This window comes from Arachis hypogaea, chromosome 3, assembly GCF_003086295.3.
Source record: "Arachis hypogaea cultivar Tifrunner chromosome 3, arahy.Tifrunner.gnm2.J5K5, whole genome shotgun sequence".
Classification (NCBI taxonomy): Eukaryota; Viridiplantae; Streptophyta; class Magnoliopsida; order Fabales; family Fabaceae; genus Arachis; species Arachis hypogaea.
Window position 1 is genome coordinate 38,384,569 of NC_092038.1, and position 20,803 is coordinate 38,405,371.

General features: G+C 32.3%; 1 protein-coding gene across 1 annotated transcript; it reads right to left on the minus strand.

Annotated features, from left to right (window-relative positions):
* Window positions 1–6,495: 6,495 nt before the first annotated feature.
* On the minus strand, window positions 6,496–7,166 carry LOC112790319 (uncharacterized). The gene has a single exon (XM_025832654.3). It carries the CDS (start codon window positions 6,961–6,963, stop codon window positions 6,760–6,762), a length of 204 nt encoding a protein of 67 aa, XP_025688439.1. The 5' UTR covers window positions 6,964–7,166; the 3' UTR covers window positions 6,496–6,759.
* Window positions 7,167–20,803: the final 13,637 nt, after the last annotated feature.

The window sequence follows — 20,803 nt, forward strand, 5'->3', positions numbered from 1 at the left end:
TGTGGGTGAAACCATATTGATGGTGAGTATGATATTGATTATGTACAATGATGGTTAATTGGAATTGGTGTTGTTGAAAATTGGCATGAGGAAGAGTATATGATATGTCAATGTGTTTGAGTTTGCCACTTGGGTTAAGTGGGTTAAAATGATGGGATAGTGATTTTGGTGAATTGTAGTAAAGTGTCAATGTGTGAGTTGAGGAGGCTTGATGTTGAATTTGATATATTTTGATTGATTTCAAAGAAAAAGGATGAAATTGGCATATTTTGATTGATTTTGAAAAGAGTTGAAAATGGCTTGTTTTGAAAATGGCACTTTGTGGTTTTGTATGAAAAACATGGTTTTTGGACATACTTTGACGGGACATAACTTGGACTACGGATCTCTGTTTTGTGCCAAATATGTTTAGAAATGAAATTGGATCCAGGATGTCCATGTCGTTTGAAGAACGGGTGAAAAATGATTTAAAATGAGAAAGTTATGTCCGTTGGAAGATTGGAGGTTGAATCTGTGAATCCTGCAGCTTTTAACTTAGAAAATTTTTAGCAGAATGACCCCCCGCGCGTAGGCGCACTTGGCGCATAGGCGCTGTTCATCGAGAAAATGCCATCCACGCGTGCGCGTGGTGTGCGCGGGCGCGCCGATGTGCTGCACCCAATGCCCAGTTATTTTTCAGAGAGTTGTGCCAGAATTGTGCCAGTTTTGTGCCTGGGGCACGAGAGCATCCACGCGTACGCGTGGTTGACGCGTACGCGTGGTTGACGCGTGCGCGTCGCTTGGCTATTTTTCAATTCACGCATTAGCGTGCATGACGCATACGCGTCGATGAGTTTTGTGGCCATCCACGCATGCGCGTGGAGTGCGCGTACGCGTGGCCCTGTTTTCATCCCAAAGTTGATTTTTGAGTTTTAAAAGTCAAATCTCATACTTCTAAGCCTCCGATCTCACCACTTATGTCTTAATTCATTATGATATGCCTAGCAATTAGAAAAGGAGCTAGGGGATGTGATAACTTGCGAGTGAAGCAAGGGAAAAAGGAATGATCAATGAGGATCAAAGATGATTATGTGAGAGGCGGAGGATGGCGGTGGAAGTGCTTGTTATGCCATGGGCCGAAAGGCCGTAATTGTTAATGAAATGGATGGTTATGGATTTAACCGTGAGCCGAATGGCTAGTTATGGATTTAACCGTGAGCCGGATGGCTAGATTATTGTCGTGCTACGGCGGAGCCATGATTATGGCTAAGTATAAATGCATATATACTGTTGAATGAATTGTGAATGTTGCACTTCCACTGTTGGAGATGAGAGTTTCCTTGGAAGGAAGCAGTGACTAGCCACCACGTGCTCTAGGTTGAGACTCGAAGCTCTTTTGACCCTATGTTGTAAGGGTGGCCGGGAACTGTGAAAGCCCCTGATGAGCTCGCCCCCGTAAATATTCACCAATGAGGGTGATGGATATGGATCATGATTATGATCAAGTTTATGATGAGTATAACTCGAGTTGGGGATGCGCGACAGAGGGACAGTCCAATGGTTAGCTACCAGGACTTGTCGGGTTGGCTCTATAACCGACAGATGATATCATCAGCCACTAGGGACAGGCATTCATCATATGCATACTATATAAATTGTTTGAGATTGCCTATTTGACTGCATATTACTTGCTAATTGTCTAAAAGCCTTATTTGTTCCTATTTATATATTCCTTGTTTGATATAACTGTGTTTGCTACATTATACTCCTGCTGGTGGTTGGGAGGTGTGAAGGAATTGGAAAGGGAAGCATTAGTTAGACTGAAGAATCTTTAGTCAGTCGCCACATATGGTTTAGCTTGTTTATAAGCTTTGATACTATCTGGAGGAAGTTCTAGGATTGCCTTCGGCCTTCCTCTATTATTATGTATTATATATGTGGAAGTGTTACCATGCTGGGGACATCTGGTTCTCACCCATGCAGATTTTGTGGTTTTCAGATGCAGGACGTGAGGTTTCCCGCTGAGGCATCCTGGAGACTTCTAGATTTGCGAAGATTCTTTGTTCTCGGGACTATGTTTTGGGTTTATATGTTTTGCTTAGATACTTTTATCTCCATTAAATAATACAAACTGAGATGACTCCTCTTATGGGAGATTTTGGATAATAGGTTTTATGTATTTGTGTCCCTTTGGGTTTCCTTTGGAGTTTTCCTTATTTTATCATATGTATATATTGCTATGCTCGGACCGGTTATCTTCGCAGCCGGATTTTGAGTCTTGATATTCCTGTTTTTGACACTCCTTTGTATATATATAATCTCGCGTTGGTTTATCCTTTGTTTGTTATGTTATCGATCGGAGTGTTGCGCTTTAGGATTTCGATTTTTGTTTACCCCTTTTTCTACAAAGGCTCCTAGTTATAATCAATCATTCATACTATTATACGTACTAAATTTTTATTTTAGAGGTCGTAATACCTTGCCATCTCTGAATTATGACTTAAGCATAAGACTCTGTATGGTAAAGTGTTACAAATCAGGCCATAACAAATTGGTTTTGGCAGCCCATCAAAACCAAAATATAAAGCACTAAATCAACAATATTTCATCAAATTCAAATACAAAATCATTCAATTTCAAGTCACAAACATTCAATCAATAAACACACATCAAGAACACATTGAATTATTACAAAATTATCAAATTTTATCTCCATACGACAATCACAACAACCGAAGTTTTAGAAAAGGTTTTTGACCAAATAATTGAAGAAAAAAACGTCAAAAATTGACTACTCCATCTTCTCTTCATTTTGGCCGAATCATGCAAGTTTAGAAAAAAATTCAACCATCGATTTTTTTCGAACAAAAGTGACATTAACATAAAGAGAAGAAAAATATGAATATTTTAATCTAATTAATTTTTTATTAGAGTTACAAAACTCAAAAAATTAGAACTTGAAGATTTGCAGTTCCATGGCTTCTCACCCTCGATCTCTCTCTCTTTTCCTTAAGATTCGGTGATCAAGAAGAGAAGAAGGGAGATTAATGATTAATGAGGGTGATGAGGTGTTTAGCTAATTATATAAGAGGGCAACTGTTACTTAAGGTGATACTTGTTAAGGTTTTAAATAGCCAACGGTTTAAGTTATAAATATCATAAACGGATAATTATAAAAATTAAATATATTAAAACGTAAATAATATATATATATATATATATATATATATATATATATATATATATATATATATATATATATATATATATATATATGAATTACTAATATAAATAATATTAGTAATATAATGATTATAAGAATAAAAATTATACAATAAAATATTAATAAAATTAAGTTTACTGTATAATATCGATATTTACTCATTACGTCACTCCAAATTTTATTGTCGTTTCTGCTGGAGCTCCCCTATTGATATAGTCTCCATGAGCTCTCATTGCTTCACAATTTCCTCCAAATTATTGCCCTCTGCTGGTTGCTGACTGTCACTGCTATAGCCAAAATTCGACAGTTTTAAAACCATTATTGACGAAGTTAGAGTTTCTAAAATTAAGTTTATTGTTTTATCTTTTTTCATTAACTTCTCTACCACCACCATATTATCACATATACTGATATACCAAAATATTTTTTGTGGGATTATGACCCCAAACTTTTTAATAAAAATATTAATAATACTTTTCTAAAAATAAAAAATAATTTGTTGGCTCAAATATTTTATTATGACTTAAAGTACCTAGATTTAATCTTTATCTCTTATTTTTATTATACAATAATTTTTAGTTTTATATATTAATTTTTAATTTTAAACATTAAAAACATATTAGATTTACTACTTTATCAGCAGCTTCTCTATTCAACAAACAACACTCCCTTCCCTCTACCATTAAATTCAAATATAAAAACTTATGTATTTTTTATTTATTTAATTTAATATTATTTTATATTTTATTATTTATTTTAATTTAATTTTTTATATGATAAAAAATATTAAAATATTCAATAAATATTAATATTATTGTATTTATATAAATTAAAAATTTTTTTAATAAAAATTATAAATTGTTAAAAAATTTAATTCTGATTCAATTATTAAAAATTTTAAATCATTAAAATTTTAAAAAGTATCATTATAAATTATTTTATATTTTTTATTTATAAAATTATTTATTTATTATTTTATTAATAACAAATTTAAAAAATAATTATATTTATAAATTTTATTTTAATATAAATATTATTATTAAATTTTTATATTAAATTTTTGGTTCCTCTAAAATTTTGTTTGAAGCTCCGTCCCTCTATTTCTTGCTATCATTAATTACTGCCATCACAAAAACTATTGTCGTTACTACCACTACTATCACGAACTAAAACAATACCACTACACAAACTCCTCTTCTTTTTCTCTATCACCACCTTGTCATCACCAATATATCATCACCACCAATGCCAAAAATTGCCACCCTCACTTCTAGTCAAAACTAAAACCACCAGCACAAAACCCCAAGTCTCACCAACATCCTACCCAATCATCATATTTAAAATAAAGAAAAACATAACATGTCACAATTGAAACCACCGCAACTACTACCACCATCCAAACTTCAATATCAATACAATTAGACGATGGAAAATATAATAGAGGAGTATTGGGGGCAACACTTTTATTAAATTCTAGTCAGCACCTAACTATCAAATAAAAATTGAATGATTCTACACTATTAGATATAATCTCACACCATTAAAAATATTATTGATGGCTAATTGATGATTAAAAATCATAAAATCTACTAGCCCCTAAACTTTTTCAATATAATAATATATACAGAGAGGAATGAGAAGAGAAACAAATTTGAATAGAAATTAAAAGAGACTTGTGGTGGTGGATTTTGGGATGTCTTCTATAGAAAGAGGAGTTATTGTGGTAGCTATAACATAGTTATACAAATTCACCAATTAGGTGAAATATTATGTACTAATACGCATGTACCATTTCACGATCTGTTTACGTATCAGAACGCCATAGGTATATTTTCACATAAAACATTTTAAATGTGTTGGGTCACATTTTAAGTTGTCATAATAATGTATTGATTGAAAAAGGTACGAACAGATTGAAAAATCTACGGTACAACTTTAATTGAGTGAAATTTTTGAGAACTAATTTGATTAACGGATAAAATTTAATAATTTTTACAATTTATATTTAAAAAAAAGAATTGGAGTAGGGAAATTAAGTTCCAATTCTAATTTAACCCTAATTTCATAATCAATTCAGGTCGACAAACAACTTGTATAGTTATTGATTGACGGCCATATCTTGTGTACTCTGTTGGAAATTTTGCACTAAGCTATCCTTTCTTGTAGCCTATAGGTACATCAATTCACTCATGTTGAAGAAACTGATGAAATCTCGTAAAGAAGCCAAAGAAAATACAAATAAACACAACTTGAGCGGTAAAAAATGTCGGCGTCTATAGTTTTATTCAGTCACGTGGTAATAAATGATTGTCCTTCCCTTCATTTGAATTTCAGCAATTAGTTGGTACCAAATAAAATATATATATGTATATATAAAAAAACAAAAATGCTATTTGTATACTAAAATTAGTTACTAATATATTTGTGTATAAATTCATATGTTATTTAATTTATTTTCTATGAATATTTGTATTCCAACATATATTTTATAATAGCAATTGATTGGTGACTGATTTTAATATATACATAACATAGTCGATAAAAAAATCTTGATTATTTGAGGGGAAAAAGACAAGGTGCAAAATATGTCAATTAGTAGTCCTAAACGTCCTAGGTACTTTACTACTTTTTAGTTTGTGAACAGATGTTAATGTAATTTGTGGTGGTTAATTAATTGCTGTTTATGTTAATATGCGTTTGATTTATGGCTCTTCCTGAAATGGTGCTCAATCATCAACAATGTGAGGGTATCATCGAAAAGGGACAAGATGACTTCTGGAAATGACTGAGGGTCCCATAGTTGTTATTTAAATCAAATCATTGAGATGCATATCCCATATAGTTATGGTCAATTTAATACGGATTAGTTTAATAACCTCTAAAAAATTTTATCAAACAAAAATCAAAGGAAGAAACCGGGAAGGTAGTACGATAGCTAAGGCATCAACATTTAGATAGCGAGTTTTTCCTTCCTCCGTAGCTAAAACATGTTCGATGCAAACGATTGCAGAGAAATTTACACATCACTTACTAATAAGAAAAACTCGAACTCTCTTTTTTGTCACATATTCACATGTGCTAACTTTCAAAGTTGAACCTTGAAGGCTTGAAGAACACACATACAAGATAATAAAACCTTCCCCAGTCGCTACCTTTAATGAAGAAACCAAGAAACTACTAAAGCACTCACTGTTCCATTCACACCTCTCAACTTCTCATTGGATTGAAATATAAAAAGGAAAATTTAAATTAAAACTTGTGCATATATAAGCAAAATAAAAGAAGAAATGAAATTCCAATAATTAATGCTTTAATAATGAGAAAAGGCCATAATATATACGTGTCAATTGTCAATGGCAGCAAAACTCTGTATCACGATTTACAGGGGAACAATAAGAAAGAAGAGAACCCAGAAAAGCAAGAAAAAGCAAACACTAGTTCAACTTCCATTTACATGAGGATGAATAAAGAGGCCTAGTTGTAGAATCTAGAGAGCCACAAAATTAAGCACACAGATACACAAAGGAAGTCATAATTATTAAGAACTAATTAATTAATTAATAATATAATTCTAAGCGTTTGGAACAAAGGGTACAAAAGAACTTCCTCTTGATCTTGAAGCACATGGGCAAGAAGCAACATCTCCATTGGATCTCAACATCCATGGCTTCAACCTTGCCACCGCAGTAAGGGCATGACCCTGGCGCTTGTTGCCTTCCCAATTCTTTCTCCCCTTCATCGCACACATACACAAACCACATTTTTCTCCTGATGCTTCTTGATCTGATAATCAACGCTGATTTGATTCGATTCGATTCGATTCTAATTTGTTTGGATTATTGCTGAATATGGAGGGAGGGATGGAGGGCTTGCTCGTGCTTTGTAGGGTACCTACCAATCTTGGCCTTCTCTCTCTTTTTCTGCAAAAGAAAAGTGTCACACACACACACATACATACCCTTGTTGCCAACTAAGAGGTATTTATAGACACTTTTCTACTGCTCTATCCTCTATGGTTATTGGGATTGATTGGTGGAATATTCCCTCTCCATATACTACCCACTTTCACACTTTGACCGTTTTTTTTTTTTTTTACTTTCAATATTCAAAAGCTTAGATGCAGTAATAAAGAAAAAGTGAAATACGTTTAGCATCGGTCAAAGTAATAATAATGTATCTAAAATATCAGCGTTAATATTTTTACTGAAAATAGAAAATTAATTAGTGTTAATTTAAATATAAAAAATATTAATCACTTAATTTTTTTATAATATATAACTAGAGTATAAACAACTCTCTCATAGAAAATATTTAGTAGTGGTAAATTTTACAAAAGTAAAAATATTAAAGTAAGATTATCTAACCTATAGAAGGTCATAATGACTTTCAGGGAGATAATTGTACGTTATATTCTTATTTCTTACAATTTCTTTTTTTTTCTCACTGCGAACTTTATCTTCTTAAGGAAATAATAATAATAATAATAACACCTTATTAAGAAATTAACTTCTTGCAAACAGCCTTTTATTAAGGTTAACTTATGCACTTGTTTGGAAAAAATATAAATATATTAAAAAGCAGGTGTTATCTAGGTCACATCTACAAAAGAGCTTGATTGATGGGCGTTTTATTTGTGTAATGGATTAAAAAATTTATTGGTACAGATATTTTATTTTCAAATTGAAATTTTTAAGCCAGGAGAATGAAAATAATATTGCCTGTGGGTAGCCACGCACTATGGGAGTTAAATGGCCAATTTAAATCTCTAAAATAAAAAAATTAATAAAATAATAAAGTAAAAAGTTAATAATAAAATTATAATTTTTATTATACGTGAAAAATAATATCTAATTTAGTCTCTAAACTTACATGCGAGTTGTAATTTAATTTTTAAAGTTTTAATTACCTTTATTTGGTCTTCAAACTTTGCAAAATTGACTCATGCTAAATTTTGGGACAATTTTTTACGCGTGGATTTAACAAAACACTGACGTGGATAGTCGAATGCCACGTTGACTCTGTAAAACAATGTCGTTTTAATTTTGGCATTCAAATACCCAAAAACAACATGGTAGATGATATTTATTGAAACTTTTCTTCCCAAAGCAAGTGATATAGCGTCGTTTTTGGGCTATTTGGGCGCCAAAATCAAAACGACATCGTTTTTCAGGTCCCGACATGGCATCTAGTTGTGAAAAAATTTGGTAACAAAATTTTCAGTCATAATTAGTCAAAATTTTCCATAATTTACTTCATTTATATCACTTAATAACAGTTTATTTTTTATCCCACCCTCATATCATTCCACTTATCATATTCTTATCAACCCCACTTATTAATGATATTAATTATAATATCATATCCCTAATTGTTAAGCACTCTTGTAATCAATACTTAATATTCTCTTTTATAACTTGATTTTTATATTTAAGAATACAATAAAGATTAATAATAATAATAATAATAATAATAATAATAATAATAATAATAATAAACGGCAATGATAATATGTATTAAATGAGTTAATTGTAATTGATTCTTTGTTTCCATTAAGGCATTTATCATCATTCAATAGAGATATGAAACATGAAAACTACCTTAATATATACCTTTCGTTAATTCAATTATGTTCATTCAAAAATCACAACTTCAATACCATTGCAAGCACAATAGTGTATTAGCCAAGGTATTTTACAAGAAGTCGCTTTTATCATTGCAAAAGTATGGCATTTGAATTCGACCTTAATATGGTACCTATGGCAGAAGGTGCTGAAGATTTTGAATAACAGACGGACTCACCCGACCAGGTTGTTCTCAATCAACCTATTTCCAAAAATATGAAAAATCACACTAGCTCTGATGAGGTATGGTAATAACCTGGTTTATTTTATGTGTATTATTTATGTGCACTTATACTTATACTGTACTATTTAGTGAACTGCCAATTTTAGCACTTTAGTTATATGCATAACATTCATAAAGTTCATGCTTTAGGTAATCAATAAGTTCATATGAATAACATCCATAATTACACGAAGTTAACATCCATGTTAACATCCACAATGGTACCCTAAACCCAAAATCAAAACGACATCGTTTTTCAGGTCCCGACATGGCATCTAGTTGTGAAAAAATTTGGTAACAAAATTTTCAGTCATAATTAGTCAAAATTTTCCATAATTTACTTCATTTATATCACTTAATAACAGTTTATTTTTTATCCCACCCTCATATCATTCCACTTATCATATTCTTATCAACCCCACTTATTAATGATATTAATTATAATATCATATCCCTAATTGTTAAGCACTCTTGTAATCAATACTTAATATTCTCTTTTATAACTTGATTTTTATATTTAAGAATACAATAAAGATTAATAATAATAATAATAATAATAATAATAATAATAATAAACGGCAATGATAATATGTATTAAATGAGTTAATTGTAATTGATTCTTTGTTTCCATTAAGGCATTTATCATCATTCAATAGAGATATGAAACATGAAAACTACCTTAATATATACCTTTCGTTAATTCAATTATGTTCATTCAAAAATCACAACTTCAATACCATTGCAAGCACAATAGTGTATTAGCCAAGGTATTTTACAAGAAGTCGCTTTTATCATTGCAAAAGTATGGCATTTGAATTCGACCTTAATATGGTACCTATGGCAGAAGGTGCTGAAGATTTTGAATAACAGACGGACTCACCCGACCAGGTTGTTCTCAATCAACCTATTTCCAAAAATATGAAAAATCACACTAGCTCTGATGAGGTATGGTAATAACCTGGTTTATTTTATGTGTATTATTTATGTGCATTTATACTTATACTGTACTATTTAGTGAACTGCCAATTTTAGCACTTTAGTTATATGCATAACATTCATAAAGTTCATGCTTTAGGTAATCAATAAGTTCATATGAATAACATCCATAATTACACGAAGTTAACATCCATGTTAACATCCACAATGGTACGAAATTAGCACCTAAAATTACAATAGTGTGTTTTATTTGTTATACTCGACAGTGAAATTGGCCACTTTTGTATAGTTAACTATCATGTTGAGTTTTATTTATTTTTTTATTTTTTTCCAAGTCATAAACCAAGCTATTGGTGACGAGGAGCTAGATCCCGAAGAGAAAACGTGCTTTGGCACATTAGAAGATGCGCGTGCATATCATTACTGATATGCGGTAAGGATTAGTTTTGTCGTCAAAATAAGAATCACCGGCTGCGAGACTAAAAACGATTAGAAGGTGGTTGTTAATCACGCTTTGCATTATAATAGAGATGGATACCGTACATCCCGTATAAAGGCACCCAAGAGAAGAAAAATAGTGGCCTCAACAAACTGCAAAGCCCGTTGCTATGTAGCATTAGATAAGATGACAGGGCAATGGAGGATTTCTCGAGTAGAGGTATCCTACTCACACCTGCTTAATCCGAAGCTATCTGGAATGTTATCAGCAAACCGTCAGCTAAGTATGCATGTGAAGGACCTGATATAACAAAACGACCAAGCTGGCATTAGACCGAGTAAGACATACCAGGCACTAGCCAATGCCGCCGGTGGCCCTGCCAACCTCACTTTTACAGAGAAGGATGTTAGAAATTACATTAGTCGTTACTTACGCATTTCCGGGGATGAGACGGATCTAAAAGAGTTACATAAGCGCTTCTCACGGATGAAGGAGCTCAATCCAAAATTTTTCTTTGAAATAAATGTGGACAAAAACCATAGCCTTAGAAATGTGTTTTAGACCGATGCTCGGTGTAAAGCTACATGGGAATTTTTCGGTTATGTCGTGACGTTTGACACTACTTACAAGACTAATAGATACCAAATTATTATTTTTTTCTTTGACTTAGTTAGATTTTTTCAGCTAAGACATTTAGATTTTACACCTATGTTACATGTTTTTATATTTTCATTGTTTAAGTACGACATGCCGTTTGGGTCTTTCGTAGGTATCAACCACCATGGGATGTTTACGCTTCTTGGGTGCACATTATTGCGGAATGAGGAGACTCGTATATTCCAATGGCTTTTTCGGACTTGGGTGAAGTGCATGAGAAAGGCCCCCACATGTGTTATAACAGACTAATGCATGCAGATGCATTATGCATTAGAGACCATCTTACCAAACACACGGCATAGATGGTGCATATGACATATTTTAAAGAAGATATCACACAAGCTGGTAGGTTACCGTCGTTTCGATCAACTAAATAAATGCATGAAGAGGATTGTGTTTGAATCCAAATCTAAGGACTCATTTGAGAGAGATTGGCACGATTTTATTCAAGAGTATGACCTCCACAACTCTAGGTGACTAAACAGTAGCATAATCTCCCAGTTTATTGCTGTGCGTGTTTGGCTTCTTTATAGATGTTATTTTATAGTCAATATGGATGTTGCACTTATGGGTTAACTTATGCTATTTTTTTGCATTTTTTGTGTTTATTCATTAGCATATATGTTTGCTGACCGACACATGTAGGTGCCAGTATTTTTCAACGACGAATTCTGGGCTGGCATGAGGAGCACAAAGCGTAGTGAGAGCATGCATGCAGTTTTTGATAAATATTTAAACAGTAAGAGCTCTTTGTTGCAATTTGTTTGCCAATACCAAAACTGTCTTATAGACAAGGAGCAAAAGTAGCTTGAGTGTGATGTTGCTGATTTAAGGGGGATTATCCCTTGTGTTTCCAGCTCACCCAGAGAGAATATACAAACTCCATGTTTCTAGACGTTCAGGATCAATTTATTAAAAAGGCGGATTGTATTATCTCCTCAATCAACCATCATGCCACAAGTACAGTTTGTGAAGTTAACCAACAAAGGATGGTGTTTGACATGTTTGTGTATAACAGATACCAAGTCGTCTATTGCTTGTAGTCATCAGAAGTTCAATGTGATTACTTTATGTTCCAATCAGATGGTATTCTATGCTTGCCACATTCTTGCTGTTCTTTTACATTTTCGTGTAATAACAGTGTCGTCACAATACATTCTATCATGATGGAGTAAGAATGTTAGTCGGAGACACGCATATATCAAGAGTAGCCTTGGCATGGACCATTCTGACGACAACATAATCATTTTTAGGGAATTGTGTTCTCATTTTTACAATGTCGCTCAGAATTTCGTGGCTACTCCAGAGGTTGCTGCTATATTGCGTGATGCCATGGACAATGCTCAACAAAAGCTCAAAGAACACAAGAAATTTGAGCATCAAGCTGCACATGTAACAAGTGCAATTAACTTGCATACGCGTGATGAGTGCCCCATTAGCATGAATGAGCTACAAGGCCCACGTCGTGTTCCTACGCAGAGTCGTCCAACGTCTATCAGACTTGGGGTAGATCTAGACATATCTATTAAAAAGAGGGCTCGTAAACACAAAAACACTCACAATCTCAAGGTAAATATGAGATCTACCCCTTTTTCACGTCATTTGTTTGCTTTTAATGTGTTGACCAGATGATAAGTTAGGATGCTATTTTTCAATATGGTTTGTGTGTTCAGAGACCTAATGGTAATGCACAACCATCTCCTACCAATATGTCATCTTCCTACAAAGATATACAGTGGACTTGTTCAGAAATGATAGACAATTTGGCTATACACTCTGGTTCTTTCACATCACTATTGAATTCATTCCATAACGTCGAACAATTGTGTATGTACCTTGTGTTTTTTTATAGCATTAATGTCATGTCTATTTATTTATTTTTTCCTCTGTTTTTTTTAAGTTTTTTTCACATAAAGCATGTTTGGAGGATTGGAAGTTTAACAACACTACATATCATAAGCTTTAGAGCAACTATTTTGTACTTTGGTCATGCTTCAACTTTATTTTACGTTATCATGATTTGGTGGCTTAGTGGGTTAGTTTTATATATTTTATATATGCAAACTTTATTTTACCTTGTTACAATTTCATATACCATTATTAAATAAAATATAATAATAAACTTGGGCCATTAATATACAACTTTTTTATTTTTTAATCTTTTTTAGCTTTATTATTTTTTACTAATATTTAAAATAATAAATGTTCAGCTGATCATAATTTGATCATTATGATAATTTGGTGCATTACATAAAGTTTAAACTTGAATGTTAAAAGTATCTCGTACACAATAAGATCTTTATTTCATTATTTAAAAAACTAGCCATCAAAAAGGCATATCTAGGCATGTATTTTGTTTACATCCAATAACATCCTCTAATTTTTCAGAATAACATCCATAATGAACAATTTATTATTTTGGGCATAGATATTTATAGCTAGATGTTAAGTATAGATAATCTTAAATTTCAATTAAAAATTTGTCATTAGACATACAAAAGAAAATTCAAACTTCAATCAACGTGTTTTTGATCTGAGAAAAAACAAGCCAAACACATAAAATAAACCTAAAAGAAAACAAAAGCAATTTTTTTCATATATAATCTTTTATTGTGATATTGAATTCTTGTGAATTTTTTTTCCTATGTAAATCCAATAACATTCGCAAGCATTTCATGATAAAATTCAGAAAACCCTACAACCATATCAATAGTAAATACACACAAAAACTCTAGTCCTAATTAATTATTTGTAGATATATTTAGCTTGCTGTCCAGTATAGGTAAACCTTTAAAACGATGCACCCATTTTTTGTTTAAATCCAATAACATCCATATGTATTTCATGATAACATCTATCAAATTCTGGAATCAAATTAACGGAAAACACACACATACTAACTCTAATCGTAAGTTATGGTTTATAGTTATGTTTAACTTTCTTAACTCGTTCCGCCCTTCAAACTAGTGATCTTGTCCTTGGATTCGTCCAAGGGTCTTCAATCTTTTTTTCTTTCCCCTATCCTCTACATGACGACATGGCACATTGAGTACACCCTCTATCACACTCCTAGAGATGTTGTCTTTGCAAATTAGTATGTCAGTTACAATTTTCTTCCGAATTTGTTGCAGTTGGGCCTGTTATAAAAAAACAGATGTATATGTGTTTGGTATAAAATACATTATAGAAGCAAATATAAATTCAGCAATTATAAGTAGAATTCATCCAAAAAGGGTTATATATTAATTATTAAATGCGCAAATAAGCATCGGCATATATTTTGGATTACACTAACCGTCGTCCAAATATGCATGTTCAATCCATCATCTGCCAAGCTCTTTGGATCCTACATTTCCATCCATTTTATGACATATACCCCACAGTCCCACTTATGCAACACAAACAATATAGAGGTGTGCCAATATATTAAAATTTTGAGTTAGTTGATTTTTTTTAACCTTTTTTTCATTTTCGTCTCTAGCCCACTTACCCATTTGGCTATTTTGGGATCATTGTTTCATAGCAACACTCGTAGTCCTCAGCTGTGAACACTACATTTTGGTCTATAGTTATAGCCAAATCTTGGAGAAGAAAGCCCTATGACAAGCCAGATAGAAAAATTAGGGAGGAAAATAAAAAAAACATACAACAAAAGTAACAACTAACACCCGTAAAAATATGCATCATCAAATCTATTCTCACTTACAACATATTTGTCTATTTTCTCTCGCCGCTCGGAGTGTGGCCCATTGTGCATGGAATCTAACACCCATAGGTTATCAGTATGTTGGTGGCGCACATATAGCCACCAGTTATCATTTTAACACACTGAAACAAACCACTTCATTGTTGAATAAAGCATGTTAGCATATAATTTTTTTCGTATTTTTGTAATGAAAAATAGATTGTGAAAATAGATGATAATTAAGTATGTGAGTTACTTAAATATTTAACTTGTTTCACCTTCCTCGCATCGAACCAGTGCTGCCTGCGGCCTAAGAAGCCACTGAGAACAAGGACAAATCTAGTGTTTGTGCCCGCACATCGTTCAATGTTATTATCAGTTAATATTAGGGCCTGCAAACCCATTTTCGATTAGTTAAACACCTAAGGAAATAATTAAGAGTGATAACTCATAACTATAGATTTCGTATATCTTCAAAAGTATCCTCCACCGAAGCAATTATGGGTATTATTTAATATTAAGTGGGTAAGGATAGATTGCACTAACCATTAGTCTCGGTGGAATACAATAAAAATCAGTACAAAATCTTGCGTTGCTCAAAGCATTGAACATGGAACAACAGTAATCAACCACCTGAATAAAATAAACACATTGCATTTCATAGCACTTTAATGCAGAATACATACTCACCAATTGATTACGATTTTTTATTCAGTTTTACCGTATCACTTACTCTTCTACGCAGCCTAGAGATTGCAGGTCTGTTCGCTGTAGCTGAACATCATCATCATTTTGGATCCATGCGAGCGTGGCATTTTGTGCAGCTCTACGATCTGTTTCCCACTTGTATATCCTGTTTATGTCAACACCTGTAGGCCTTGCAGCACCCCCAGATGGCATTGGTGTGTTCCCCACATCTTCTAATTTTCTTATATTTTTTGGTACTTTAGGTTCTGAAGTCACATTTCGTTTGTTTATCACCGGAGATTCGAGCGATGAGTCTGGTATGTGCATCTGAGTGATGCCAAGTGAGAATGATGGCATTGGAAAGTCAACCTGAATTGGGTCCTCTGGCGCAACATACACTACCATTTCAAGTTCTCCAGAATCCCTGCACATTTATTTACAATTAAGTGCTCGTAAGTGAGTGCCTATTGCAAGTTCTTGTGCAATTCTTTAATACTTTAGTTTAGTAGGAAGCATGTATTTCCAAAAAGGGTGATAGCGAGAACTAAAATAAAGAAAGTCGTGTAACATTCATAAGATTAGATAGATAACATCTCTTGTTGATTAACATTCCACCTGAAAAGCATAAAGGAGTCAGAAATAAAAAATCATGCACCTACTATAATTGTCAATACTTCGTATTATGGTTAAATTCAACTAACTTGCATTTTCTCTGAAGGCTCTTTATCAACATTATCATTTGTTCCGTTTCTAATAGGTGTGTCAGGCATTGTCTTATCCCCTGTGGGCGTTTCAGTACATGTCTTATTCATACACACGGTATTCCCCCCAATGCATCTGTTTTGGGACTTTTGACTGTAGTTTCTGTTTAAATAAATTGGAGGTTGAGCAACTATAGATGATAATAACAAAAGACACCTTACAAAAATCTAATCCGATTAAGTAAATCTAGTACGCTTAAATGTATAAATGATTTTAATTCGAAAGTTTACCCAAAACTCCTTCGTGCAAAATAAAGTAAAGAATGGATATTAACATCTTCAATTCTAACCAATTAGCAACGATAAGGCCACACAGATAATATCAGGTGTTAGGCATACATAACATCCGAATTAAAATGACAAATATTAGCTATTCAAACTCCTATTCAAGGTAAATCTACATGTTACAACATTAATATCACACTTCTAAAATTAGACAAAAATTAATTATAGTTGCTATTCTTATCAACTAAGCTGAATATTACATGTAGGTAACGTATATTAAAATTACTCTATAAATGATAAAACTTTATATAGAAATGTAATAATTAATTATATTAACACATATGCCTAAATTAAAAAAAAATATACTAGTATACTATTAAAAAAGGCAGGTTAGAGCATTAAAATTTTATATTATAACTGAAAAATTATTAACTTGCCTTTTCTCTAAAGGCTCTTTATCAACATTATCATTTGTTCCGTTTCCAATAGGCGTATCGGCCATTGTCTCATCTCCTGTGGGCGTTTTCGTACATGTCTTCTTCATACACACTGTATTCCCGCCAATGCATCCGTTTTGTTACCTTGACTACAATTTATGTTTAAATAAATTGGAGATTGAACAACTACAAGTCATAATAAAAAAGGCACCTAACACAAATATAATTCGATCAAGTAAATCTAGTACATTCAAATGTATAAATGAGTTTAATTCGAAAGTTTACCCAAGGCTGCTTTGTGCATAGTAAAGTAAGGAATGGACAATAACATCCGCAATTCCAATCAGTCAACATCTATAAGGCCACACAGATAATATCAGGTGTTAGGCATACATAACATTTGAACTAAGACAAATATTAGCTATTCGAACTCCTATTTAAGGTAACTAGTATTAGCATTAGGTAGATCTTTATTTAATTGAAATAACGCTTATCAAACTGTCATACATGTTACACATTAAAACTAAAGCAGCTTAGTAACAAAGTTTTTAACTATGGATATAAGGGATATTGGAAATGATGTTATACATATTAATCCGTCGATAATCACATAGTTTTCAAAGTTATTATTTTATGATGTGAATGCTAAAACATAAAAAAATGCATCTAAATGTGTAAGGTCAATTGCCATGCTCAGCATAAGTAGCTGGAACAGTTTTTTAAAAATGGATATACAAGTTACAACATCAATATCACACTTCTAAAATTAAATAAACAGTTAATTACTCTATATATGGTAAAACTTAATATGCAAATATACTAATTACTTAATTTAACACATATGCCAAAACTAAAAAATATTTATACTAGCATACTATTAAAAAGAGGTAGGTTAGAGCAATAAACTTTTATACTATAACTGAAAAATCATTGACTTGCCTTTTTTCAAAGGATGTTCATCAAATTTAGCAGCTGATGCATGTCCAGCCCGTATGTCGGTCTCAGTCTCATCTTCCGTGGGAGCTTCTTTACGAGTCTTTCTATTAGACTTTGTTTTTTCCCTAATGCATCCTCTCTTTGATACGTGGTTGTGCTTTTTCGGTAGTCCAGACATCTTCCTAATTAAATTTAGAAGACCCTACAGTGGACAAAGTATAAGTTTTATTTTCGTTAGAGTTTAAAAGAAGCAATCCAATTAACATATCTTTCACACTTATCACAATTAAAAGATTATATATCTATCATATGCCTCACCGAATGAGATGTGCTTTCCTCTTCATCCATCGTCTTCAGATCAGCAAGTGACCAGTCTCTGATCCACGGTTCTCTCCCATATATCTTTCTAAATATCAATTATTGTTAGTATGGAGATATATAATCTGAAAGTTATAGTGATTAGTATAAACAAGGTATACTATAGACTAACAAACAACAAATCAAAAGTTAAGGATATACGGCTCACCAGCAATGCGAACATACATCCATCCACTATCTTATTCCCAATATTATTGGTGACCAGAATTCGATTTTAACATTTCCTACTTCTTGTTTTTTGAACACTTGTTCACGAGCAACTGGAAAATATACTTAAATAACCCACTTAACTTAAACATAACATCCCAACATATTTATAATAGCATAGCTACAATAACATTTTTGCTTAATATAACATCCATTATTGAAACGTTTCTTACTATAACATTACAATAACATCTTTGCTTAATTGCAAAGGTTAGAGAATCGGAGGTCAACAGGAGAAGAGAAGCCAACGTGGTCAACTTCAGAATTACAGCTTAGTTCTCTTTTTGATATTTTAACACAAGAAATAAATAAACAAATAAAAAGATGCATATTGATGGTACCAAATTCACCAAACTAAAACACACTAATCTGGTCACCAATAATGGACTGCTATAGTGCTTTATTATTAATAATTATAGTCCTCCCAGTTATCCCATTATGTATTTCTACCGTGATTGTTGCGATAAGCACATTAATCAGGTTATTTCAATACCAAAATCATGGTTATTTACTATGTACCCATCATTCTCATAATCATTTCTCTCAAGTAACTAACCAAATTTTGTGAATTAATTTGTTTAACTCTGTACCATTATTTAACAAGTTATATATGTATGTATATCCAGTTTTTAGCAGACACTAATTATGTAGGAATGTGTATTAATCTATGCAAAATTCCAACTCAACCTTTTATAAAGATAAATTAATTCACACTAAAAAAAATATGAAGGAATAACATCTCTGTTGCATGCGTACTAGAAGAATTTTTTTATATGAATAAATACAGAAAAATGAAAAAAATGTTTTGCGACTAATCTTAGGTACTCCTTATGTACTCCTACAATAATTAATTACCATTATCATTCAACTAATAAAAAAAATAATCTAAGTGACAGACATGAAGTAGAAGGATTTGTTATATTTTTGCTTTATTATTTTCAAGGCATAAATTTACAATCTAGCATAAGTGTACAGTATAGTGTTTAGATTCATAAATGCTAAAAACGCTTAAATGAATACAATTTATGCAATATAAGTTATAATCACTGTTCTATTTCCCATTTTACACCTGAATTAAAATTCTAAAATAAACAAAATCTCCTCTTCAAGTAACTAGCGATTCCCAAGATGCATGCATAAAGAGATTTATTAGTTGAAGGTATTAGAACAACAATGAGAAAGAAAGCGTGGTTTCTCTTGTGCCTGCTTTTTATGGAATGTTATCTGCGTTAATCTCTTTCTCCCTTCTTTATTTTTTTCTTTCTCATAGTTTTTAGGTAACTTGAACTAAATGGCCACTTTACAATTGACACATTATTAATCCCTTAAAACAAAGTACAACACGTACCAAGCAAAATAACAAATCAAACAAAGGTTGAATAGATTAAAAAACAGGGATACTGTAACACCCCATACAAATCATTGCTGATTATAAAAACGAAAAAACCCCCCTTTTTTTGCAGCCTTCCCTTCATCTCCACCCCTAAAATGCAATCTTTGCAAGCTTTTCCTTTTTCCGCAAACCCATCAACACGAAATAAAGACTAAAACTTTCATCATTCCAGGCACATGCAATAGCTGATAATAAAACCCTACTATGCCAATTAATCACAACATGAAACTAGATAATATAGCTGTACGAGTAGGAGACAAGGCTATGTGATGCTCTGATGACGAAGCTGTTGGGTTTCCTTTTCTCTGTGTCCTTTCGTTCTTCTCTGTTGTGGGCTTATGGTTCGAATGAAATTGGAAAAAAAGGTTTGATCTTTCACTCGGGTTAATGTGATAGTATTTTTGGATGTTAATCTACTAGACAAAAATTACATTTTAATAGATATAAATGTAAATGAGAGATGTTAGGGATTTGATTTATAAGAAACTGAAATGGATTTTGAGAATGAAATTAATGACTCCAGTCATACAAAAGAAGGTTGAGTGATAAGTGGGTAATTGATAAGCAGGTGTAATCCACTCGCTTGTCATGAGAATGACATTTATTTTGTGCTATCGCTACATTATACACTATTGTTTGGCTACCTAGCATCACTGTCTAGTTGTTCATGCCAGTGCTTCGTTAATGCCTGTGTGTTGAAAATTATCCTAGGAACTAATGTGAGTCATGTTTGTAAAGTTCAGAGAGTAAATTGTTTAGGCTAAATTGAGATGCGTGCAAGTTCAGAAACCAAATTCAGTATTAACTCTATATGTGAGTTCCATTATCCTAATTCAAAGGTAATTAAACACTTACTTTCTAACTTTATCAAACTTTTCACTTTAGAGGAGTTTAATCCTAATCGAATTTGGATCTTTTAAAATGAAAGCTTAGTAAAATAACAAAGTGAAGAATGACCAAGATCCCTTTAAAAGAATCTTGTTCGATTATATGGGACACTTGGTTTATATTTCTCT

What these genes read in the sequence shown, in the direction of transcription:
- LOC112790319 (XM_025832654.3), bottom strand. Translation starts at nt 6,963, where the DNA reads ATGTGGTTTGTGTATGTGTGCGATGAAGGGGAGAAAGAATTGGGAAGG.